The sequence below is a fragment of the Sorghum bicolor genome, chromosome 10 (genome assembly GCF_000003195.3).
Source record: "Sorghum bicolor cultivar BTx623 chromosome 10, Sorghum_bicolor_NCBIv3, whole genome shotgun sequence".
Taxonomy (NCBI): Eukaryota; Viridiplantae; Streptophyta; class Magnoliopsida; order Poales; family Poaceae; genus Sorghum; species Sorghum bicolor.
Window position 1 is genome coordinate 5439101 of NC_012879.2, and position 26760 is coordinate 5465860.

Genomic DNA, 26760 nt, shown 5'->3' on the forward strand with positions numbered 1-26760 from the left:
AACTGTGTAATTAGTTTTTATTTTTATCTATATTTAATACTTCATGCATATACCGTAAGATTCGATGTGACGGAGAATTTTGAAAAGATTTTGGTTTTTTGAGTAAACTAAACAAGACCTAAATGTCACTATAATATTCATGCTGATCAATTTTTAAAAAATTTAAGTACAAAATATAACAATATTTGTTTCTCAAAATAAGTTTATTATATGAAAAATATAGATTTGATGTTAATCATGTACTGTAATATTAATAGTTTTTAAGTTGGCTCCGAGAAAAGAATAATAACACTTATTTTTGAGACGGATATGTGAAATCATCTCTTGAGACCAATAAAAAACAAGCTTCCTTTGTTTCAAGTTGGTTCCTTTTATCTGTTTGATTGAGGGATTTGTCAACTCCGGTGAGAGTGTGATTTTTCCTCCTTAAATAATGTTGATGTTGATATATCATCATTTATGTGCATGTCTTTTCAAATAATATATAATTTTTATAAGTAAAAATATCTTCTGAAATGAAAAAAAATAATACGCTGCAAATCTGCAATACACATCTAGCAATTAGGGCCTGTCGCAGGAATAGAAATTTTTTCCGAAATTTTTTTCACGCCTTCCAAACTGTAACACTGTATGCAAACATATTTGCCTGCGCGCGCATCCGCTTCTCACACACAAATCCGCTTGCATCTCTTGTTAGTTCAGTCTCAATGATAGTTTCATAGCACAGTTAACAAAACTATAAACTAGGTAACCGAGCCACATGAGTTTCATAGGGATAAAACTCCTTTCTCATCTGATAAAACTCCTTCATTTAATGACTCCGCCAAGTCAGCAATTTTGCTTATGTGGCACCCTATTTAATGTGCATTACACTCTCATGAAATATGCATGGCCTTAACACCAAGTGTAAACCCCATTAAAAAAAGTCAAGATTTGCACTTAGTAAAGTTTGATTCATGATAACTTTGGTATATGGGGAAGTTCAGAAAAATGGAGAACAATCTCAAAGCATCCCCAGTATGTGTCTCTCAAGCCTTCGCTACCCTGCTGTAAAATCAATGAATTTAACAACGTGGACATCTAAATGAACTTCTATAGTAAACAAATGTCAAAGATTTTTCTAAATTTTATTTATTTGCTCGTGTACAAAAGAAAAATCTCCATATGCATCCTGTATCAACTCCTGTTGGCAAGAAGTGAAGCTTCGTCGTCGTCTCGTTCTCCGTCAAGGCCCTCGCGGTTCTCACAGTCATGGAGAGATTTATCATTGCAAGAATCTCTGTTTGCAGGGAGGGAGGTTAACTCGACATTCTCTACTCGCTGAGCTTCATCGTCATCTGCCTCATTCAGCAAATCGGATGGAAGAAGAGTGGAATTCGGATCACTTCTTGGGACCAAGAACAGCAGCGCCAGTGGTAGCAGTCTCATAATATTTCGAATTAAGATCGCGGCCCAGAGGTTCTTGAATTCTGTTCTTGTGATTCTCAACAAATGAAGGAGCAACCCACCAACCCATGATCCAGTTAAGGAGCCAATGTTGTCGATAGACATGAGCAATGCGTAGAATGTGCCTTCAATGCCAGTGGGGCAAAGCTTTGAGCTAAGTACCAGAAGAGGCATCCATTTGATACGGTTGATCATTTTGGAGACCCCCTCATCGATCACCGCAAAGTAGTAATCTGGTATCCCCATTTTAAGGTTTAGTCGGAGCACCAAGATCAGATCAAGCATTCCTGCCAAGCTTAGCAACAGCTGGCTCGAAAAAAGAAGGCTGCGAAATGAATGGTCCTTAAGAATGTTTTGATAAAGTATAACACCCACAAGAGAACCAACTGATCCAATAGCGAACATAAAGCCAATAAATCCCTGGAGAAGTAACATATAGTTAGTTTGACTATGGGTTCAGAAGGAACATTTTTTCAGAAGTAGTCATGCTATATTTTCATAAAATGAAATGTGTAAGGTCTACAAGAACTTTAGTGCAAGAGACCTTTATATTCATGAACGAGCTGCCAACATCATAGCAAAATGATATGTATATACCTCATGAAAAGATAACCCTGCGCTTCGGTCCGTGTACCAGAAGAACATTCCTTCTTGGATGTCGACACTCAACGCAAGTGATACGTACATGTAAACACATGGTCGCCATACTTCAGGGCATTTCAAAGCTGTTAACATTTTTCCACTTGCTTCTACAAACTTCTTGTGGGCCTGAATTTACCGTGCCAGGAAGGAAAAACTAGTGTAAAAGATAGAGTATATGTGGTGTTAAAGAGAAAACAAGAACAACATCATTCCTAACCTGCTCGTATGGAAAGTTGGGGATATGAACCTCCTTCAGCAGTGCTCCGGATAAAATCACTAAGGCAGAGGGTATGGTTAACAGTCCAAGGGCACCCTTGAGAAAGGCAGGATTAATCCATTATCAGATACCAGCACCATCTGAATTTTGAAAAGGAAGAAAAATACACCAGCACCATCCAAAGTAATGATGACTGCCATTCTAATTTACATTTGACAGGTCACAGAAAAGAGAAGCAGCACAAGTAAAATGGACTGATTATTATGCAGAAAAAATGCATTGGATGAAACTACTTTGAATTAGATTAAGATGATGGTATTCAGGCATTCTTGCAGATCAATGAAATTTGAAAAGTATGAAACTCAAACAAATCTTTATAAGAGATGAACTAGTGATACTCACTTGAGCCCCTATTGCATGAACAAGAAAACCACTTATTGAGAATCCAATAAGACCTCCAACAGAAGAACAGAATCCATTTAAGCTTATCATGTCAGCAGCAAGATGAGGGTACACTATACTGTTTTCCGCCACGCAAGCATCTATAGTAACATCAGCTATCGCCACACTAGCACTTCCAGTCATCAATGCCAACAGAGCGAACAATGCATGAAGCTTGCTGTGGAGAGCGAGTATAAGCATTGCAATCACTCCGATGAAGCCTGCATACTCCTCAGAAACAGGGAGGGAACAAAACAAACAAGATACTCATTTTCTGTTTATGCTTCTACTAAATGACGCTTACTCTCCTATCAAGAGAATATAGTAGTATGAATGTCATTGTTAGCTGAACAGGGCATATTTTGGCTTATGCTGCAAAGCTTGTTTAAAAAGATGCACCTACATAGTCACATTGATTCCTTCCTACTAGCTATTTGGTAGAAAGCTTGCACTCCTCTATGCAGCTTATAATAGATCAAAATTACGATATACTGAACTCATCAGCATTTCAAAATATTTTTTTTAATGAATTACTAGCTTGGATCTTATGCTGCACCAACTAGGTGTAAAGTCAACTAGTGCATAGCCATTAGCTCATAGGCATGTTTGATGCTCATTGCCATTGACACATTTTGTCACTACCATTTGAGCACCAGAAGTCATCAAACTTTACTTGCACTCCTAAATTTCAGCAAGAAAATTTTCCAGTCCTAAAGTTCCTTCCTACCTAATTGGACAAGCAACAGTGGTTGTTCCAGAAATCAGGACTCAGGAGCGACTCTAACCAAAAAGGCAAAAACCAACACAGCACCATACCACAGTGCTCCTCACCTGCAAGAATAAAGTAGGGCCGGCGGCGGTATCCGGCGACGGGGAGCACGTCGGTGAGCAGGCCCCAGAGCGGCTTGACCATCCAGGGGATGGAGGTGACGCCCTGGTACACCTGCGCCACGGACGGCTGCACCCGCTGCACGTCCTTCCAGTAGTAGTCGGACGCGACGCGCGTGATGCCGCCGCCGAGGCCCTGGCTGATGCCGTACGTGGCCACCACGCCGAAGACGAAGCTCCAGTGCAGCTCCCTGGCCAGCATCCGGAACCACGCCACCGGCGACGGCGCGGGCCTGCCGTGGCCGTCGCCGTCCTCGGCCGCCTTCGCTGGTGGCCCCGGGGCCGCCGCCTCGATGAGGACATTGGTCTCCCTCTCCTTGTCCTCGGCGAGGTCGTCGGGGGCCGGCTGCGGCGACATTTCCGAGAGTCGCTTCGCTTGTGCTCTCGCGCGCGAGATCTCCTATGGCCCGGTAGGAGACCGCGCGGGAGCTCGGATTCCTCACTGGGCTTTACCCAATCTCGCCATGATCCGGATAATGGATGATGCTCCAGGCACAGATTCGGGGGTTTCTTGGATCCTACGCACTGTGGGAAGCAACAGCAAGATCGGAGCTGGGAGTGGTAGGTGCGTCTGTATCGTATCGATCCAAAAAAGTCTTGAAAGAATCAAGAGAGTAGTGGCAAGCTATCCGCAGAACGGCAGAAGGTAATCAATCAGATCAAAGATTTGCTCCAACCTATTTGATACAATCTGAACGGGGGATGATGATAAAGTGGCACAAAAAAAATGGACAAAAATGTCAAGAAAAGAAATTGGCAGGCGAATGGTGCCTGATGGCTTCCAAAAAACACCACTGGGGATCGAGATGTGGATGGAGGTTGGATGCAGACATCAGGTACAAGTGGAGTATAAACAAGAACAGCGTGAGGTAAAAAAAAAAGGTTGCGGGAGATCGAGGTCCTAAGAAATTGGGAGATTCCTTGGGGGAGATTAGCCGTTTGACCTTTTTTTTAATTAGGTTTTAAAAACAGTGAGCTGGCTCGCTAGCTGACAGCAGCATGGACCGGCTGTGTGTCTGCCGTGTGGGACCAACGTTTCTTCGGGCCCACCGTGTGCGGTGGCTTGTGTAGTCGGGTAGCCCTACTGCGTGACGTGAGGGTGGTTTTGCAGAGTAGTTAAGCTAATCGATAATCAGGCAGTTAGGCCTTGTTTAGTTCGCAAAAATTTTCAAGATTCTCCGTCACATCGAATCTTCGGTTGCATGTATGGAGCATTAAATATAAATGAAAATAAAAACTAATTACACAGTTTACCTGTAATTTGTGAGATGAATCTTTTGAGCCTAGTTACACTTTGTTTCGACAATGTTTGTCAAATAAAAACGAAAGTGCTACAGTAGCCAAAACCGAAAATTTTTACGAACTAAACAAGGCCTTACACACAAAAACCCAAAACTGTACAAGATTCCCCATCACATCGAATCTTATGACACATGCATGGAACATTAAATATAGATAAAAATAACTAATTACATAGTTTATCTATAAATCACGAGACGAATCTTTTAAACCTAGTTGCTTCATGATTAGATAATATTTTTTAAATAAAAACAAAAGTGATACGGTGTCACGCCATAGTCTCGTCACCTAGCCCGCGTATGCTTCTGGTGGGCCCACCGGGCAGTGAGCTATATGGAGGTCTCGCTTCGAATGGGTCCGGGCGTTCGATGAGAGGTTCCTGTGCAGGAGTAGCCCACTTCCAGGAACGCGGGAAAAGCGCTCCGGGCACGCGCTAGCTGCAGTGCTGCACACGTACTGTAGCTTCCATTCTGCCACGTCCGGTCACGAGTTGGACGCAGTATATTTATATATTTTTTATAACTTGTTTTGCCAATAAAAATATAATTTATTTATTTTACTATTTGTATAAAAATTAAATAAGATAAATAGTCAAATAACAAATCTAAAAGTAAAAATGACACATTCAATAGGATGAAGGGAGTACTTCTTTAAACACACCCATGACAAACTCAAAAATTGAATGAGAGTTCAAGTCGCAAGGAGAGAGAACCAGGAGAAAGGGGGATGTGGGTCTTTGTTATGGCTAGTTAACGCAATGTCTGAACAAATCCAAGCAAAAGATTACGTGTCTTGGAGAAAGTTGGGTCCGTGCAAAGAGAAGAGTCATCCTAGGTCATACTTTCTTGAGATAATAGTCTGTTTATTTGTGTGAAAAGTTATAACTAAAAGTATTATTTGCTAATTTTTTATGAGAAGAGAAAATTACTGCTGAATAGCTGACAGAATCGACAGATAAACACAAGCAAATCGGACCATTAAGATCAGAGCTCTCTTTGCCTAGCAATGTAAACCAACTTTTGCCCATGCATAACTATGTTTTAGCCCTCATTTGGATTTCAGCACGAAGTTCTCGGACCAATAAAAATTTGGTAGAATGAAGTACTCTGTTGTAAAATTATAAGTCGTCTTAATTTTTTTAGTCCGTTCATTTAAATATATATATATGAACCTAAAAGTATTATTTGCTAATTTCTTGTGAGAAGAGAAAATTACTCCTGAATAGCTGACAGAATCGACAAATAAACTCAAGCAAATCGGACCATTAAGATCAGGGCTATAAACCAACTTTTGCCCGTGCATAACTATGTTTTAGCCCTCATTTGGATTTCAGCACGAAGTTCTCGGACCAATAAAAATTTGGTAGAATGAAGTACTCTCTCCATTCTAAAATTATAAGTCGTCTTAATTTTTTTAGTTCGTTTATTTAAATATATATTTGAACATATTATTATATCTAAATATATAATAACATAGATGTACTAAAATATAAAATAATTTATAATTTCGAAACGGGAAAAGAGTAACAAGCGGCCGACTACACGGAGCAAAATGAAGTGTCCAATTTTGGTTTGGCCGCCTGCCATTATCATGAATTGTTGACCTTTGATTGGACTTATGCCGTTTTAGTCCGCGAAGAAAAAAATTTCACGACACTATAGCAATTTTATTTGTTTGTGATAATTATTGTCCAACCATAGATTAACTAGACTCAAAAGATTCGTCTCGTAAATTTCGACCAAACTGTGCAATTAGTTTTTATTTTTATCTATATTTAATACTTCATGCGTGCGTCTAAATATTCGATATGACAAGAAATCTTGAAAAAAATTGGATTTTTTAGTGGAAGTAAACAAGGCCTAATAATGCGCTTTTTTGTTTGGAGCTTAACAAATTAGCAACGTGTTAAATGTATCTTAGCAAGTAATATATGCCTCCAACTTGGTTTGACGTTCTTGCTGGCAGGGGAGGATATCCAAGGGATTCATCAATGTGTTGTTTGTCTATCTCGTTGGGAATTCTTGGGACGTGCCCTAATTTGGGTCAGAGTCTCAGTTACCAAGGCCTTGTTTAGTTCACCCTGAAAACCAAAAAGATTTCAAGATTGTCCGTCACATCGAATTTTGTGGCACATGCATAAAACATTAAATATAGACGAAAACAAAACTAATTATACAGTTTAATTGTAAATCACGAGACGAATCTTTTGATCCTAATTAGTCCATGATCGAACAATATTTGTCACAAATAAACGAAAGTGCTACAGTACCGACAACTTTTCACTTTTCAGAACTAAACAAGACCCAATATAATATTGAAGTGATCTATTTGAAAGCTGATCAAATAAGCTCTCTATCGTGTGCTCATTTGCCCCAATTACCGCTGAATGAAAGAGTTATGTTTTTAGAATGAAATAGTGTCAAGTTGTCAGCGAACCAAATGTTCAAGGCAAATTTGCCAGAGGCCCCCGTTAAAAGGTGTCTTTACAGACCACTCAAAAAGGACTGTATTGGTCAAAAGACATCCTAAAATGTTGCTAATATACGCCGTATGAAATTGACCTCGTTATTTTATTTGTTTTTTATCATATTTTTATTTGATTTTAATGTACAACCACGCAAAATGATAAATGTGTCCTTGGGATGGACGGATGCTCCTTAAAATGCCAATGTCGAGTACCCGACGGGTTTTACACGATAAGGACGCGGGTATAAAATGAATTTGTATCTGTGGGTATGTTATTGGACGAAATCCTTTACCCATCGGGTATGACGTGTACGGGTGTGGAATAGTAGTAACCATACCCGCGTACCCGTGGGTAAGAAATACCCGCAAAATGAGTAAGCAACCTAAGCAATTTAGCCCATATAGCCCATGAACTGATTGGCTGGTGTGCTGCTAGTGCTGCTATTAATTTACTGGAAGTTGTTATGTTTATTTTTCTAGAAGTTGTGATATTTAACTTGCTGAAAGTTGTTATATTTCTGTTGAACTCGGGTATATTTTCGGATATGGAATACCCGTCGGGTGCGGGTACGGAATGAATTTCTTACCCGTCTGCTTTCGTGTGTAACCCGATGGAATAGGTTTTGACCTGGCGGATGCGGGTACGGGTGGCCAGTACCCATCGGGTACGTACCCGTTGCCATTCCTAGATGCTCCTCAGTTTGTTCGCTCGTGTCTCGACCAGGAAATACCATGAGCAGCGGCGACGCAACCGGCAGCACACCATCTGCAGAGTTTGCTCTGGGCGACGCATGTTGTTCCGCTCGCTGTAGAGCCTTCCTTGGCGACGATTGGGTGCTGTTGCTGCTCCGCTCGCTTCAAGAATCAAGTGGCACGCGACCTCGACACCCCGCTGCTTCGCGCGCTGCTGCAAGAAGCAGGCATCGCTACCGTTGCGCAGTCGCTGCTAGGGGCCGCCACCGCTGCAACCTCTTGTCCTTTTTTCGTGCGAGCGAACGAAGAAAAAAGGATAAGGTAAAGGTGCAAGGACATATTTGTTGTTTCGGTGTCTATCTATTAAAATCAGATAAATAATGAGTTGAGTGTCTTATAGCATATTAGCAATGATTTATAATGTCATTTTGGCAAAGACAGTTGTTTTTGATGATTAGGTGCAAAACACTTAAACGATGTCTCATGACAAAATTTGGCAATGTTCAACTTTGGTGGAATTGCACTTTAAGATCGGTCTTATTCATACCCATGCTTCATATCATCACTATTATACCCATGCAGATCAGTGGTGCCAACTGTTTGATAGTGCAATTACGTGATAGTGCTTCCCTCTGCTATTGTAACTATCTATGTCTCTTCTGTCTCTTTGTATCTGCATACCATCACCAACTAGGTGATGAGAACTTCATGTAATGTTTTGGGCCATTTTGGGCCGCTCTAAATAAAATTCAGGTGGGAAAAACTCCCCCGGTGACCATAAAAAAAGAATGAGCTCACTTTATGATCAATGGTCGTATCCGAAGGTTGTATATGCTCATCACAACCCCTCAATGGTCGTATCCGAAGGTTGTATGTGCTCATCACAACCCTTACACCAACAACCTCATTCTAATTGTCCACACCCTCTATTTATAGCCAATAAACCAAAACTATCCGTTGGGAAGATTTTGTACTTTTCTCAGCACCACCGAATAAAACCATCAAAGTAATAGGCCTAACACCCATCTGACATACAATGAAGCATATTCAAATGACTATATAGCCATTGGGGATTTATGATAGGTTTATATGTGAGCTTTGAAAAGTCGTGAAATCTAAAATTTCAAACCAAATAGCTTAAATAGGGCCTTGTTTAGTTTCCAAAAAATTTTGCAAAATTTTTCAGATTCTCCATCACATCGAATCTTTAGACGTATGCATGGAGTATTAAATATAGAAAAAAATAAAAACTAATTACACAGTTTGGTCGAAATTGACGAGACGAATCTTTTCACTCTAGTTAGTCCATAATTGGATAATATTTGTCAAATACAAACGAAAGTGTCACTATTCATATTTTGCAAAAAATTCTGAAAGTAAACAAGACCTAGATACAAATTCCAAAAGAAAAGGACCAAATTACAAAAGTGCCAAAACTCAGTGCGAATGGGCGCCAAACGGCCGAAACCCTAACTCCGCCAGTCCCATCAGCCCCCTCCATTTCAAATCCACATTCCCCCCTTCCTCCACCTCTCACCCCTCGCCGTCTCCGGCGAGACCCGGAAATGGATCTCGCCGCCACCCCCTCCAGGTCAAAATCCAAGCCCAGATCCTCGCCGGCGAAGCCCGCCGCCGCTGCCGCTAAGTCCAGGATGGACCTCTGCACCCCGTCCAAGCCTACGCCCAGGCGGAAGTCCAAATCGACAGCCTCGCCGGCGCCGATGTCTCCGGCGACGCCATCCACCATCCGGCGCTCGCGCCGCCTCCTCGAAACCCCCACCAAAGCAGCCCTGGAGGTTCAGGTGAAGGCTACGCCGACCCCTACCTCCAAGGCCAAGCGCGCCGCGCCGTCACCTAAAACCCCTGCTCAGCGCGAGCCCAAGAGGCAGAAGCGACACCCGAGAAAGAGGGCATACTACCGGAAGGTGGTGTACGACGGCGGAGAGTTCGAGGTCGGTGATGACGTGTACGTGAAGCGGCGGGAGGCGGCGGAGTCTGACGGGGAGGACCCTGAGGTGGAGGAGTGCCGCGTATGCTTCCGCACCGGTGGCGGGGTTATGGTGGAGTGCGACGCGTGCCTCGGCGGATTCCACCTCCGTTGCGTGCGACCGCCGCTTCGGAGGGTGCCTGAAGGTGACTGGGCGTGTCCGTACTGCGAGGCCGAGCGCGCCGGAAAGTTGGTCGAGCGGCCCAGGCCGCCTGAGGGGAAGCGCATCGTGAGGACCTCCAAGGAGAAACTCCTTTCCGGTGATCTGTGGGCTGCACGCATCGAGAGGTCCGTGAGGTTTTATCATCGAGAGATCATTGATGTGTAAAAAGTTTTATTATTAATTGTGGGATGTTTTAGTTGTAACATTCAGGTTTGTGCAAGGCATTGTTCTTCTATACAGAGGCGTGCCTCTTCATCCTCTTCTTTTAGTTTCTAAAAAAATGTTAAAAAAGCAACCTGTGATGGTAGATGTTCCTCATTTCCTCAATATGTCACCAGATACGCTTTACATGTGTCAATGATACTTAACACTTAATGCATTGTTTGTGAGTTTACTGAATGGTGCTGTTATCGGTAACAGTTTATGGAGGGAGCCTGATGGCACGTTTTGGGCAAAGATCAGGTGGTACATTATCCCCGAAGAGACTGCAGCAGGAAGGCAGCCGCATAATTTGAGAAGAGAGCTGTATCGTACCAATGATCTTGGAGACATTGAGGTGATCATTGTCTTCTGTGTACAGTTGTCCCTTTCATAATTTTTCATCGCTTGTCCTTCTGTTGTCTTGAGTTCTTTGTGCTTATGGTCTGTGCAGATGGAAACAATCCTTAGACATTGTTCTGTAATGAGCCCCAAAGACTTTAGGGATGCTAATGATGGAGGAGATGATGTATTTTATTGTGAATATGAGTATGATATACATTGGCATAATTTTAAGCGTCTTGCAGATATTGATGATGAGCTGGAGGTATGCACGAGAACTCTTGAGATGCAAAACAGTCTTCTTTGTAGCTTTGACACCATTGCGATTTAACCAGTGACTAAGCTTTTTCCTATTCATTTATTGTAGACAAAGGAAGATCCCAACGACGAGCCTTACAATGCCGGAGATGATTATAACAGTGACAGTGATGAAGATTCAGAGTATGATGAGGAGGAAGAACCTACGTCATCTTTCTCTGCCAGAAGGAATCAATCACATGAATTGGCAGCGGTAACAACCATTCTCTTCTCTCTTCATCTTCTGCTTTGTATTTCTTTACTGAAATGACTTATTTATACATAGAATTCAAGGAAAGGTAGAATATATGGCCTACAAAAAATTGGGATAAGAAAAATTCCTGAGCATGTTCGGTGCCACCAAAAGACTGAGCTGGAGAAGGCAAAAGCAACCCTGTTATTGGCAACTCTTCCTAAGTCATTGCCTTGCAGGGATAAGTATGTTTATTCATCTGACTGAATGTTGTGCGCGTTTTACAAAAACTGCTACTCAGCTGAAGTCTCATTTCAGAGAAATGGAGGAGATATCTATATTTGTAAAGGATGCAATCTGCAATGACCAATGCCTGGGACGCTGCCTTTATATACATGGTGTACCCGGTACTGGCAAGGTAAGACTATCATTTTGTGGGTTCTTTTATGGTTTTATCTCATCTGCTGTGGCTAAACATTAAACCATTTTTTCTGCATCTATTTTGTCAACCTACAGACTATGAGTGTACTTGCCGTTATGAGGAGGCTGAGATCTGAATTTGATTCTGGAACTCTGAGGCCATACTGTTTTATTGAAATTAATGGTCTTAAATTAGCATCTCCAGAGAATATCTACAAGGTACTTCTGCTTTGTGGCCTAATGATAAATAAATCTGCCCTACTCAACTGTAGCTGGCACATAACCCTCAGGAAAGAATTGTAATTGGTGTATTCTTTTTAAATTCTGCAGGTTGTATATGAACAGTTGAGTGGGCATAGGGTTGGGTGGAAAAAGGCTCTTCACTATTTAACAGAACATTTTTCAGGTGGCACTAAAATTGGAAAGCAGGCAAACCAGCCAATTATTTTGCTCATTGATGAGCTTGATCTTCTTTTGACACGAAACCAATCGGTAATAATTCAATCCAAAATTATAAATTTCTATTTTGCTCATAGGTTTTATACCAGGGAGATTAATAAATAAACTAGCTGTTTGGTATTATTATTTGTTTTCCTATCATTTGACACTGGTAATTTTTTCTTATCAGGTGCTGTATAACATTCTTGATTGGCCCACCAAACCAAATTCAAATCTAGTTGTTATAGGTAACTAACTATTGTTTTGTTTTGATCTTGACCTGTGATTTTAGCCTTACCTTTTACTTACCCCTTGTCTGTTTTGCTATGATCTCAGGTATAGCAAACACTATGGATCTTCCAGAAAAGTTATTGCCTCGTATATCAAGTCGGATGGGTATCCAACGACTGTGTTTCGGTCCATACAATTATAGGCAACTGCAGGAAATTATAACAAGCCGTCTAAAGGGTATTGATGCCTTTGAGGAACAGGCTATTGAATTTGCTTCTAGAAAGGTTTGACTCGCAATACCATGTTTATACTCTCTGCATCACTCCACCAAATTTGAGGTTTCCTTGGAACACATGAGGTGATAAGTTCATGTTATGGTTGATTATAACTGAACTCATGATACTTGTGTTAGGCATCAAATCAAAGTAAAATATTAGTACCCCCTCTGGTAAAAACACATGGCATTTTTTGTTTTTTATAGAATTGTGGTGCAATTTTGACCATACCTTTTCTTCTAAGATAAGTTATAACATTCTAATAAATGCATGCGATTTTGAAAGTGTTATTCAAGACAAATATTTGCATGTGATTTTCATTTTTGTAAACTGAATGGTTAAACTTTAAAAATATTGACCATATTTTAGCCAAACTGTAATTCATAACCATAGGGACTACATTAAATGATTTCACATTGCAGAGATCAATTTTTTGAAGCCTGGGGAAACAAAGAATTTTAAATGGCTGTCAATTTACACCCCTCACTAGTCACTAATAACTTGTACGGAGATCATGCCATTTTCTATTGTAGTGTCGGTTTGGACTTCCATTTACTTGCCTTTGCTTGTAGGTAGCTGCTATGTCAGGTGATGCTAGGCGAGCTTTAGAGATTTGTAGACGGGCAGCAGAGTTTGCAGATTACCGTGTTAAACAATCTCGACAGTCTGCACAGAGTACTGTTTCTGCAAATAAAGGTACTGTGTACATTTGTGTTGGAATCAACTATCAAGAAAAAGTGTGTACACAGGATTATTTTATATTTATGGTCACATAAACCTCGACCACCAGTATAAATCCACCATTCGTGTTTTGGTTTTACGACTTCGACCATCCATTGTTTGGGTCAAATTGCAACTTGCATATAATCCACTGAACACGGCGATACTTGTAGGTGACGGTGTTGTTTCCATGGGTGACATAGAAGCTGCAATTCAGGAAGTCTTCCAGGCACCACATATTCAAGTGAGTTGAAAATGTGCATTTTATGTGAGCTTGTACCCATAACCAGATCAATTATTAAAGTCACTTGACCACCCATCATTATTTGGATCTCTGCAACATTTTTGTCTCTTTATTTACAGGTGATGAAGAATTGCCCAAAGTTTGGAAAAGTTATATTGGTTGCCTTAGTTCATGAGCTGTACAAAAGTGGACTAGGTGAAATAATGTTTGATAAGGTGAGTTACATTATCTTTTGTGTTTTTACTTTTTAGCCCCTATGTTTCTGTTTTTTAATTCTGTTGGTGGAAATAAAAGAAGTCCTTGCCAAGCTCAGGAGTAGTATACAGATGGCCTTTAGGCTTACATGCTTCAGTGCCTATGTGCCATGATGTTGACTCAAATCCAATACTTAGAATGAGTTACATTGCTACATAAATTTGTAGCATCAGTTATGTCTGGCATGGCCCCTTGTGGCTGTCTCATACCATGCTGGCAGTAGGGTATGCACATGGCAGACCAAAAACCTTACAAATTGTTCATTTGGGATTTCCTCTGTTTTGCTGACATTTTTTCCCCTGATGGTTAAACTTTTCTTGACATTGTATTGTTAGACTTTCAGACTTTATTCATGCTTCAGAATCCCTTATTCATTTTTTAGGCAGTCCCCTATTTCCATTAACTATTTTTTTTCTTATCTATCTTACCCTGCTAAAATTGTAAAGCTGGATGGAACTATTGCAAGTGCAATATTTTTTCAGTATATTGTTCATTTCAATGATTATCATCCAGTCTCAATTATACTTTCATACACTAAGTGGTCCTTTTTCCCCCCACTAGCTTTGTATCTGATTAAGTTTCCATGTGAACTGAGGCATGCAATGAACTGTTTCATGCTTACCTTGGAAGTTTCATAGTGGCAAGATGTTAACAATACTGCTCTTGTTTATGTCCTGCCTGTTTGGGGCCATGCACCTAATACTAGTATGGGTGCTTTTAAAGAAATCTAATGAGATATTTTCTTTTTCTGTAGTTAGCAACAACAGTTTTCTCCTGGTGCCTTGCCAACAGAGAAGTAGTGCCTGGTTACGACACACTTGTGAAAATTTGGTATGCTAATCCAATCTAATGTGTAGCTTGCAATAGAAGAAACTGTTCTCAAGTTCCTTATACATACAGTTGACTCCATGAGTTCATGTACGCACTCCATCATGTGTAATGTGTCTAGTGATGGTGTTGCCTTTGCTTCTGTGTGCCATAGCAAATGTAGTTACATTGCCATGTTCTTATTGCAACTTCCAAGCCTAGCATTTGCATGTATCATACTACCTGTCCCAAAGAACTTGACATTCTAGTTTTGTCCTCAGCCAAACTATCTTAAGTTTGACCAATTTTATAAAAAAAAAACCGATATCTATATTACCCAATATCAAATAGGTACCATTAGATTCATCATGAAACTATTTTCGTAGTATGCCTATTTCATGTCATAAATGTTGACAGTCTTCTTTGTAAACTTGTTCAAACTTAAAATATTTTGACTTAGGACAAGCCCAGAATATCATGTTTTTATGGGATGGAGATAACAGTTTTCTAGTATATTGAAAGCAATGGCTACATGAACTAGGGCTTGCTTGGATATGGACTCATGTGAAAACTTCAGCCTGACATCCATTTCAATTGCTATTGCATCCTTTGCATGATTCGTGTATTGACATTTTGACAATGTGAAGATTGTGTGTAATTTGTAAACTTGGACCAGCATTATTCAAGGTGGTCCAATTGGCATATCTTTTCTTGTACTAAATGTTGCTTTTAGTTAGCTGGGAATTACTTGTGAAAATTCTCCTGTTGTTGGGCATTTTCATCATCTGTGGCATTTCATTCTTCTCTAATGAGATAGAACCACTGATGACTTTTATTTACTCTTCCTTTGATTTGGTTCGATGATCTATCAGTAATTTGTACATGTTCCATTCGCAGCTGCAAGCTTGGTGAAAGTAAGATCATCCTCTGTGAAGAGGGTAGTAAGCACAAGTTGCAGAAGCTGCAGCTTAACTATCCAAGGTCAGCTCTTGGAAATAACATCAGAACTTTTTAATTCAAAGCCAGTTTAAACCTAATTTCTCTTGCTCGTGATCTAATATCTCGTGTTCTTGGTTGACAGTGACGATGTGACATTTGCCCTCAAGGAATCCACAGATCTTCCTTGGATATCCAAGTACTTGTGAGGTTCAAACTGCATTAACCATTAACTCCTGGCATTCTGTTGCATTTCTGTTCTCTTTGGAAGCAACAATTCTACTTTACCCGCAGTAAGTTCTCTTTGCATTTGCTGATGTCCTGATTGCCGCCTTTTCTTCATCCATGATCTTTCTGCATTCTTGGACCTGCTAAGGAGCTTACCACATATCTTATGCAGAACCTTTCAAACACACATATCCCATGGTCGATCTCGTGGTCACTCTAAGCCTCAGATCTGCAAAGGAACCGGCGAAGGGCTGCACCTGCACCCAACGAATCGCACATAATTAATTGCACACCAGGAATGTAAAACGTTAAGGAATCTGTACGTCTGGAATTTCGTCTGCTTCAAAGTATGTTGTTTGTTTATGTTGTAATTGAACTGCCGCCTGTGAGCTGAGCCAGTTGTTTTTTCTATCCCCGCCTTTTAGTAACTATATAACTGTATAAGAACTGTTTGTTACAAGAACATTGAGCTGAGAGTTTTGAATAAGAAACATTGTGATATCAAATTCGTACTCTTTGCTGGCTCCAATGCGTTGGCCATCTATAAATCTCGTTCTTCTGTTCTTTTTTCTTTTTTGACAACATCGTTCTTCTGTTCTTTGGTCGTCCCCCTCGCTAAAGCTGAAAACAGCCGTAGTGGTCGAAACTAGCGGCCTTCAAAAATTCGTTTCTGAAGCATCGAGGGCCCGCGGTCCCGCCAGCAGACCAGCGGTCACAAAACAACAGGGCATGGCGAAAAGAAGCGCCGCCGCCGCCGCGCCAGAGTTCCGGAGCCGGCGCGGCGCCCGCGCCCACGCCGTCCGGCTTCTCCAGAGGATCCATCACCGCTTCCTCCGCCTTCTCGGCGCCACCGCACCCAAAACCGGCCGCCGCACGGCCAAGTCTGCCCGCAAGGTCGCGAGACCGAGGGAGCCCAAGAGCCTCAGGGCGGCGGATGAAAAGCAGGAGCAGGACGTCGAGGCACGGAGCCCCGATGCCGCCGCCACCGACGCTTCAGCTTCCGCTTCCGAGGCGGCCGTGGCGGGCAAGTACTGGGCGCACCGGTACAGCCTCTTCAACCTCTATGACCGCGGCGTGCGCATGGACGCCGAGGGCTGGTACTCCGCGACCCCGGAGTCCATCGCGGCGTCGCAGGCCTCCCGTGCCGCCCCCGGCGACCTCGTCGTCGACGCCTTCGCCGGATGTGGCGGCAACTCCATCCAATTCGCCGCCAGGTACGTGACGGGGGGACTACGCGGCGCGCCATCTCATCTCCCGTTTCTCTTTGCCCTTTCCCCTGCTACAGACACTGACTCCGCCTCCGCCTCCCGCCGCGCCTCGTGCTGCAGGGGCTGCTACGTGGTCGCCGTGGAGATCGACCCGCGGAAGGTGGAGCTGGCGGCGCACAACGCGAGGGTGTACGGCGTCGAGGACAGGATCGAGTTCATTGTCGGTGACTTCTTCCGCTTGGCGCCTTTGCTCAAGGTATTGTCTAATAAATTCAGTAGTGCAGCTGTGCAGGGAGACTGAAAGATCGTCACAGTTTGTTGTGAAAGCTCAGTGCGACCAACCACTGATTTCTGAATCCTGAACCTCTCATGCCATAAATACTTATATCTGTACCCTGACACCTGATCATACTGTCACTGTAAAGAAGAGCGTGCAGTTATTTCATCATTCAAATTATTTGCTGACTGATTGCGTCAATACCACCAGGCTGATTTGGTGTTCCTTTCACCACCCTGGGGAGGACCATCATACATTCAAGCTCCAGTTTACACCCTTGATATGCTGAAGCCAAAAGACGGGTATGTTGTTCGCTTTGTTTGCCCTTGCTGAAAGATAAAAAAAATGAGAATCCATGTTTCAGCTTCACAGTGAAATCCTGATAACTGATAAGCAGCTTGCACATGTTGCAACTGTAATTCTGTAGCTATGACCATCAAAGTTTGCTCAGAAAAATTCAGTCTGGAACTGTATACATGTTAATTGGGTAGCATTTGGACAGTAATCAAGATGAAAACATAAGAATCAAGAGCTCTCAGAACAATAACGTCTTGACAAGCTTATGGCTTTGTGTGTAGGTATGAGACATTTCAAGCAGCTCAGAAAATAGCTCCTAACGTCATGATGTTCTTGCCACGGACCGTGGACGTGACTCAAGTGGAGGAACTTTCCTGGTTGTCTTGCCCTCCCTTAGATTTTGAGGTATGCTATTTTTAATTTTCTTCTCGAACTTGCAGCATTTCGAGGGGTTACTTCTGTGTTTCAAGACCTGTCTGAACTCTGATCATTCCAGAGTGAAGAGAACTACGTGCAGCACAGATTCAAAGGAATCACTGCCTATTTTGGAAGACGATGAGATCACTGAGCCCATTGTCAAAATTGGGATGAGCACAGAAGTTTTTCGGGGTTCATGCTGAAATCAAAATCTACGTCAATAAAATTGCTCCAAAATTTGTGTGAAATCCTCATATGCCAGAAGCAGAAGGGGACTTAAAAGATGAGTATATATGGTAATCTGAATCAAAGCTTTAGCTTCTCTGTTGGGAGTCATGTTCCCCGCAAAATCATCTGTAGAGACTCAGGAAGGAGGATACTCATTAGATATCTAAATTGAGCTGGGAATTAAAATGCAGTCCCTGCTCAAAGGATGCTGTCACACCATTGTGTCAGGTAACATCAGCTCCTATCTTTCTTTCAGGCACCTGTTAAGTGGCCTGTCTGTTTGCCTAATAAGATCCCCAAAGTTGCTATTGTTATACGTGATGATGAGTAACTTTTGAGAAAGAAAGGATAACTCTATAATGATTGATACAATTTACAGAAGAAAATACAGAATGAAGGGGGATCACATCACCCCCTCCATTTCATCGCTCTGTCGCCATTCCCTCCTCTCCTCACCCAACTACAACAGAATTCTATTCTTCCTCGCATTTCCGTCCCCGACTTGTCTAAAGCACACAAAAAAATTTTCCCATCTGTGATCAGAGAAAGAGTGGAAGGCGCGACAAAGCGACATTTACTAATCACATACTGATCATCATGAGTTCCTGAAGGTATGTGTTCCCCTGTTGTATCCGTAGTAGGAGAGGTACCACCTGACGAACTTCTTCAACCCCATCTCCAGGCTCGTCGTCGGCTTGTACCCGAGCTCCTCCCGTGCCAGGCTGATGTTGGCGTGCGTGTAGGGCACGTCGCCATTGCCGGGCATCTCCACCACGTTCTTCTTGGCCTTCACCCTCAGGTACCTCTCCAGGATGGCCACCAGCGTGGGCACCGTGACCGGCGACGTGTTCCCGAGGTTGAAGATCCGGTACTGCGCCGGCCCCCGCTTCTTGCCGCCCGTGCCGGTGCTCCGCCCCGCCGTGTCCAGCGACGCCAGGCAGCCGCGCACGATGTCGTCGATGTAGGTGAAGTCCCTGGCGAGGGCGACGTGGTCTCTGCCCCTGTACACCGTGATGGGCTTCCCCTGGAGGATGTTGCGTGTGAAGGAGAAGTAGGCCATGTCGGGGCGTCCCCACGGCCCGTACACGGTGAAGAAGCGGAGGCCGGTGACGGAGAGGCCGTAGATGTGGTTGTAGGTGTGGGTGATCTCCTCGCCGGCCTTCTTGGTGGCGGCGTAGAGCGACGCCGGCCTGTCGGTGCGGTGCGCCTCCGAGAAAGGGACGCGGTCGTTGAGGCCGTAGACGGAGGAGGAGGACGCCCACACGACGGCCGGCTGCGGGTCGGCGTCCTTGCAGGCCTCGAGGAGGGAGACGAGGCCGGCGATGTTGGAGTGCACGTACGACGCCGGGTTCTCCATGGCGTAGCGCACGCCGGCCTGCGCCGCCAGGTGGAGCACGTGCGTGAAGGGCACGACGTCGAAGAGCTTGGCCAGGAGGCGGCCGTCGTTGATGTCGCCCTCCACGACGAACACGCCGTGGGAGCCCAGCAGCGCGCGGCGGGCCTTCTTGAGGGACGGGTCGTAGTAGTTGTTGAAGTTGTCGATGCCCACCACGCCGTCGCCGCGCTTGCGGAGCGCCAGCGAGCAGTGCGTGCCGACGAAGCCCGCGGCGCCCGTGACGAGCACGGACAGCCCGGCGCCCTCGGCGGACCCGGGGGGCCGCCGCGGCGACGCCGACGCGCGGATCTGGCGCTCCCAGTGAAGGCCGCCCCAGGACGCGGCGAAGTAGCGGGAGGAGGTGTCGACGAAGGAGTGGACGCTGAGGTAGGTGGCCGTCATGGCGACCAGGAAGAGCGCCCACAGGAACATGGTCCCCGTGGACGCGAAGCAGCGGTGCAGGTGACGGCTCATCGCGCCCGGCCGCTCCACCTTCACCTTCCCCGGCGTCGACGGGTACAGGTCCTCCTCCAGCACTCGCATCCTCCTCGCATGCGATCGATCCACCGGCACTCCGGCGGTGGCCAACGCAAAAAAGAGCTTTTGCAGGTCACGATCGGTCTCTTCTTCTTCCGTCTAAACAGGGATCGTCAAGCAGCCTCCGATTTCCACCGGCGGCCTCTCCTGCTGCTGCTGCTCGTCTAGTCTATGTGATGAGATGACGTTCTTGCATGCGCGCGCGTGCGCTTCTTCGTTGCAAGATCGTCTTCTCGGCAATGGCAATGGCAATGGCACGACGATGGGCGGGAGGCGGCCGGCGCGCGGTGAGGACTAAGGAGGGGAGGAGAGAGAAAGGGGAGATGTTATAAATAGCCATTGTTGGCTGCTTGGTGTTTGTGTGTTTTCCAGGGCTCGGCGATGTTGATGGAGGTCCCCGTAATTTAGCCCCGTCTATTTTTAGCTGCCGGAGTTGAAAGACACACGAGTATGTACTGCGCTCTTCCTTCTATGCTCGGTCGCCGACTCGCCGTAGAAGCGTCCTTCCTTCCTTCCTTCACTCCGGCGGTGGCTGGTTTCGACTTTCGAGGAGGTTTAGAAGTGGCGTGGCACCCCTCAGCTTTACTGAGTAATTGATGAAACAAGCTCTCTCCATAAATATTTTTACGACACTTTTCCAAAAGGCGAGTTACATATAGGAGTAGTATGTAATTCTTGTGAGTGGTGTTGTGATCAAATGTGTTATGTGAACTCTTTCAAATATGACCACTTTTTCTAGCACTCTTTCGTGTGAAACGTGTCCTTCTAAGGAGAATTACTTGACGTCTTCAGGGATCGCTTTCTTTCTTTTTCCTCTTCAACTATCATGTCATGCAGTACGATATATACAAGATACACTCGCAAAGAAAAAGATAGATACAAGATAGCACAAACTATTCTCGAGTTGGCCTCGGTCGTATAGATGAGTTGGGCATTTCAAAATGCAAAATCAGACGCAATACAACAGATGCCCATCCAATATCTTTTTTCTTCGTTTATTTCTTCCTTATACTTGTCACGGGCACAGATATTGAGCTCACAAATACATCCCATTTTTCGGTCTATTCTGTGAGCAAAATGTGTTACCTGTTGATCATGTAGTGGACTCTTAACACCTAGGCCCTTTAGTTCTTTGATAAATAGGTAGAGTACACTAGTTTGTAACATTGATATCACTGTTGGAACAAGTAACAGGGATTGTTATTGCACCCTCGTTTGTTGCAAAGATTAGTCATGTAAGAAAACTAATTAAAGGGATAAACTAATTAGAGATATTTATGGATATTCATGTAACGAAAGAGACAAATTAAAAAACTGATATGCAAGAAAAAGATATATTCATGGGAGAAAAGGAAAGTTCAACCAGCTATTCAAAGAATCCAATCAGTTGGAAAGTCATAGACTCATAGTTAGAATTTAGAAACCATCATTGAGAACTTGGAATGGCACATGAGCGCTAAATAAAGGCCTGTTTGACAGGGCTATTCTCTGGCTCCGGCTCTGGCTTGCCAAACATTTTTCTAGAGAAACCGTTTTGAGTAAAAAGTAGAGGAGCCGGAGCTGTTTTTAGCGAAGCCACAATTTGTGGCTTTACCAAAACGGCTCTGACTCCTCTGGAGAAGCCCCTCGTGAGGGGCCCCTTGTGAGGATCCCTGCCAAACAAGCCCTAAAGATTGTTCTCGAGTGAATTAGCCCTTTCCACGCATTTGGACATCTTTCTTATTGCCAATACATACAATCAATGCCGCTGAACATACTAAGGAATCCTTAGCTCTAACTAATTTTGGTTAGACACTCATCATTTTCTCTCTACATATATTGATCAAACTTATCTTCACTCTTGTCAACGTCTAGTTACAGAGTTACCTGCATGTCGACTAGTAAATTTAGCATCGTCCATGAATTTTGCATAGCTAGCACTAAGAAACTCATGATTTATACTGGTTCAAACAATGTGTCCTACATCTTGTGTTCAATTGTGTTCCTGAGCATGAGGGCTCGTATTTGCTATATGGGTTACAAACTGAGGGAGAAATGGAGAGCGGGTCTAAAAAATTGAGAGGACTTTAGCTAAGCGACTGATGTCTCCAGTCTCGTGGATAAGAAGAGAACCCTATTGCCCCTTATATTGCTGAGGGAGCACAGTGAGAGAGAGAGAGAGAATTCTCCATGTTGTGTGGGTCTCGAGGAATGATGTGTGGTATTGCTGCATGCCACATTCCTTTATGGGAGGCTATGCTCCCATGTTGTGTAGGACAATAGGTGGCATGGGGCTAGGAGTCGCCCTTAACCATGTTGATGTGAGTTGTTGCGACCCATGTTTGGGTTAGTGGAATAGTATGCTAGAATGCCCCGGTAATAGTACTGTTGTAACACTAGAGATATTGTGTTGTATTTCTTATCATGCCACATATGGCTTTTGAGCAGCAGGCACGCTCGTGTATGCCAGTTCTAGTCGACTCCTTTGGTAGGACATTGAGCAGCGAAGTTATTCGTGGAGGGAAAATCAGGCACACTTGTCTATGTCGAGTTCCAATCGACTCCTTTCATAGGTCATCGAGCGGCAACGTTATTTGTGGAGTCGGACATATGAGCTAACCCTTCATGGGAGGGTTCCCAGATTATAGGTACCCGTCACTTATATTTAATTCTTTGCTAGATCAATATTTTTTACTAATACGCTGATGTAATAAATATAGATAAAATCTTCATTAAAATTGACCTTATAGTATCAACAGTTATCGACAGTCCATACATTTACATCAATCGTAAAACTAAAGGATGTACTATGTACACAATGAAAGGAGTAGCAAGTAAAAAAGCAGATTTGACAAAAACCATACCCCGTGTGTGCATTATACAGAAAAAGGTACAGTGTCCAGAACAGGGTCGCGATCATGACACCGGTTTTCCCTTGCGGACCCAACAGGCCAACAGCAACGCAACAGAAACAAAAGATTGCTGGATCCCTCCGTCTTTGCGTTGCAATGCATTGCTGCAGCCACGGCCGTTTCGAAGCGCTTTTGGCCTGTGCCGCTCATGCTGCTTGCTACTCCCTCCTCCGTTGCCTTCCAGATCAAGCCTGGATCTTTTCGTGTCCCTGTCCAGTACATATACATATCATAAAACACCATGCATGCAAACACCAAATAATGAAATGTCAGTGTTCAAGCCCATACCAGTACGGCTAGGTGTGTTTGTGCTAGTCATCAGTGTTTGGACACCTTGGCCAATGAGCTCAAGCTCGGCTAAGTCACCTAATACTACTGTATTGGTCTGTTTGAATCCTATCAAATTCCACAATCTAGCTTCTAAAAGCTAAGATGGTATCCAATATATCCGACGACAACTCCATAAGGGCAATCACAATGCAGACTCTATCATAGAGTCTAAAGTTATTTATTACCTCGAACAATGTGGACTTAGAGTCTAAATAAGACTTGAAGTCTTATTTTTTCTACCTCTTTTTTCAATAAATATGCTGCCACATCAGCAAAACGCCATAAATAATGTGTAGTTAATTGTCTTGGACTCTGTGATAGAGTCTTGCATTGTGAGTGCCCTAAGCCAACTTCCACAATCTCAAAAGCTGAAGGAACCTCTAGCTTCTAGGAGTTTGGAGGATTCAAACACAGTCTATATGGACCCGGTTTATGGGCCCGTTTGAATCCCATAGGATTACAAGAATATGGATATAAAAAATCAGAATCCCACTATATCATTCATATGGTCTACTTTTTAAATAGACTTTAACTTGAAGATACATACTTAGAATCCGAAAACTATTTTGATTCTTTTTATCTCTTTTTACCTGGGATTGAGGCCCTATTTAGTTCGTGAAATGTTTTAGCTGTATTTGGTAATTATTGTCTAACTATAGACTAACTAAACTCAAAAGATTGGCCTCACAAATTAGAGTCAAATTATGTAATTAGTTATTTTTTATCTATATTTAATGCTCTATATATACCTCCAAAGATTTGATGCGATAGAAAATCTTGGAAGTTTTTGCGAACTAAATAAAGCCTAATTCAAACGGTGTCTGGATGTTTTTCTGTGCTTTTTGCTGGCAGTTTGGCGATAGCGAACCAGGAGAAACGTGATGGTAATCAGCTGTCAGCTCCTGAGTTCTGACCGGTGTCGAGTGTCGTGCTTCTCTTGTCCGCGTCGAGCGCTCGACGCGACGCCTTCTGTTGCAGAGCTAGCAATAAAGATGATGGTAGTGGAGGATGTGCAGTTCTGGCCTCCTCGTCGTGCAACGCCTTCAGGCAAGCGGGTGCTGGTGGCGCTCCTGGCCGCGTCGGCGTCGAGCACTCCTGGCAGAGAGCCGGCACCTCATGACATGAGACATGCACAACAGAAAGGCAGAATATATGACAAAAGAATAGTCGTTTTTGGTTTATGAACCTAGTACAAGCAAAGAAAAAGAACAATCTGTCGGAGTTAAAATAATGCATATCTTAACAAATAGGTTTTAGATAATCACTTCATTCAAGCATTTTCGTGAATAGGTAGGATTCAGTGGGCCACTCATAGCATCCATGTTCTATGGGAAACAATTTAGGAAAAAATAAGGACAACAGAAGAATGTAACAAATAATAAAAGAAGTAAAGAAGAAGATTTGTAAACACGCTAAAGCTAAAAAACATTACCTTACTCGATGATGCTGATCTGAGCATATACTCTTCCTGTTTCCTTCTTTTTCACCAAATAAAAACTGATCCGGCACAGGCTCACAGCACAAACAGAAAACCATAAGAGCATCAAAGATACGTTGGGTGGTTTCTCCAGTTTGACAGTGGAAGCATGCTGTATGGCATATAATGTAGAGCTGTAAAATGTAGTTGACTAATTGCCTTTCACCAATGCATGGGAGTACCCTAAAACCTTATCATTTGGCATAATGGAGACAAATTTACTCCCTCTCCACAAATAATATACGCTGACGGGAGAATAGAAAATCTACTCACCTTCTAGTGTAGTAGATCCCAACTTACATGCCCAATTGTAGCTCCGCCCTTGACTCCTGTGCTCGTCGTTTCAGTAGCCATCACCCAATTGTAGAAAGCTGAGCTGCTGCATAGCCTGGGACTATGGTGCAGTAAGGCAAGGTGCGGCTGGCGGCGTCTTCGTGGAGGAGGAGGAGGAGGATGCAAAACATGGCGGAGCCGGTGGAGTGGGGATCGACGCTGGTAGGTTGAGTGGGGGACGGTGCAGGCAGAGCGGCGGATTGGAACCGATGGAATTGCAGAGAACGTGGTTGGGCTGAGGGCCGGGGTCAGGGATGGCCTTGTTTAGTTTCAAATTTTTTTTTTGAAAAATCGATACGGTAACACTTTCGTTTATATTTAACAAATATTGTTCAATCATGGACTAACTAGGCTTAAAAAATTCGTCTCGTCAATTTCGACCAAGCTGTGCAATTAGTTTTTATTTTCGTCTATATTTAATACTCTACGTGGAATCTGAAAAATTTTGCAAATTTTTTTAGAACTAATAAATAAGACACGAATGGGGATGTTTTCCAGTGGCAGTTTGGCGACAGCGAACCGGGAGAAACGTGATGGTAGTCAGCTCCTGAGCCTGTGGACCACGATCGTGTCCGTCTGTCTGTTTCAATGGGATGCATGGGTTGTGGCCAAACTGACATTGCCAATCAGTACCGACGGAACTTGCACATGTGGTCTTGACGAGGGGGGGGGAAAAGGCTTTGGAAGCTGCGCGGCTCAGGTGCAATTCTGGCGGTTTGGGTGATGACGGATGGCCAGACGAGAGTAGCAGCCTGCAAACAGCGGATTGGCAGGTAGGGGACGAACCAAACTTCCGGTTTCCCCTCCTGTGAAACGAATTATCTCAAGATTCTTCGCCCTCTTTTTTTTTTAGATGTTGACCCTCTGTTTGGTGGTATGGGCTCGGCTAAAGTTGAAAATGGACGGGATGAATCCAGTCCGCAACCGTATACCGTATTTTCCCATTCGTTTTTGTTTTTTACGGGATAAACGGAAACGGGACGGATTAAAACGGGAGCGGGATCGAAAACGGTAGAGCGTTTGTCCGTCCGTATTTGCGGAATACCGTTTTTTACCGGGATATTCCGTTTTTCATAAAAACGGGAAAGTAGTTCAACATAGTCCCTAAGCCCAATATGACTCAAAATGTCTCTTATCTTATATGATGTATGGATAATTTATATTTGTGTGAATTGTGATATATGGACTATGGATATGTGGTATTGTATTAATGTGGTCGCTAGTTACTGATCAGTGCATATTTGATATTTGGTATTGCATTTTGGTCTCTCTATTTGCGCTATCATATGCGGCTTACATGTTCCGGTTTAAATTTTCGCTTACCGCTCGTTTCCGTCTATTTTTCAATCGTATTTACCCGTTTTCGTATTACCGTTTATCCCGCTACCATTTTCGCTCCCAGTTGTCCGGCTTCCGCTTCCGTTTTTTTCTAAAAATATGAAAATGAAAACGATATAGCGATTTTCTTTCTGTTCATCACTTTTCAACCTTAGGCTCGGCAGTCTGTGCTAGGCAAGAGGAGGCCCGCGTTATTTCTCCGGGCGAGCAAAATCTGATTCACCCG

At 43.5% G+C, this 26760-nt stretch overlaps 4 protein-coding genes across 4 annotated transcripts; 2 read left to right on the top strand and 2 right to left on the bottom strand.

Moving 5' to 3' along the window:
• Positions 895-4563, bottom strand: LOC8065431 (probable folate-biopterin transporter 2). Its single transcript, XM_002437939.2, has 5 exons — positions 3578-4563; positions 2708-2967; positions 2306-2401; positions 2044-2214; positions 895-1866 (listed from the first exon to the last, which is right to left on the bottom strand). The coding sequence occupies exons 1-5, from the start codon at positions 3990-3992 to the stop codon at positions 1177-1179; spliced, it is 1632 nt and encodes a 543-aa protein (XP_002437984.1). The 5' UTR covers positions 3993-4563; the 3' UTR covers positions 895-1176.
• LOC8065432 (origin of replication complex subunit 1) lies at positions 9545-16332 on the top strand. The gene is given in 19 exon segments (XM_002436572.2): positions 9545-9799; positions 9802-9899; positions 9901-10367; positions 10663-10798; positions 10895-11047; positions 11150-11293; positions 11366-11517; positions 11591-11690; positions 11789-11911; positions 12023-12184; positions 12321-12378; positions 12467-12645; positions 13209-13332; positions 13530-13600; positions 13720-13815; positions 14610-14686; positions 15560-15643; positions 15744-15891; positions 15999-16332. Coding segments are annotated over 18 exon segments (2430 nt in total). The 5' UTR covers positions 9545-9657; the 3' UTR covers positions 15808-15891; positions 15999-16332.
• LOC8077167 (trimethylguanosine synthase) lies at positions 16489-18625 on the top strand. Its single transcript, XM_002436573.2, has 5 exons — positions 16489-17040; positions 17155-17290; positions 17522-17613; positions 17890-18013; positions 18105-18625. Exons 1-5 carry the CDS (start codon positions 16556-16558, stop codon positions 18165-18167), a joined length of 900 nt encoding a protein of 299 aa, XP_002436618.2. The 5' UTR covers positions 16489-16555; the 3' UTR covers positions 18168-18625.
• Positions 18586-20907, bottom strand: LOC8077283 (UDP-glucuronate 4-epimerase 1). The gene has a single exon (XM_002437940.2). It carries the CDS (start codon positions 20169-20171, stop codon positions 18849-18851), a length of 1323 nt encoding a protein of 440 aa, XP_002437985.1. The 5' UTR covers positions 20172-20907; the 3' UTR covers positions 18586-18848.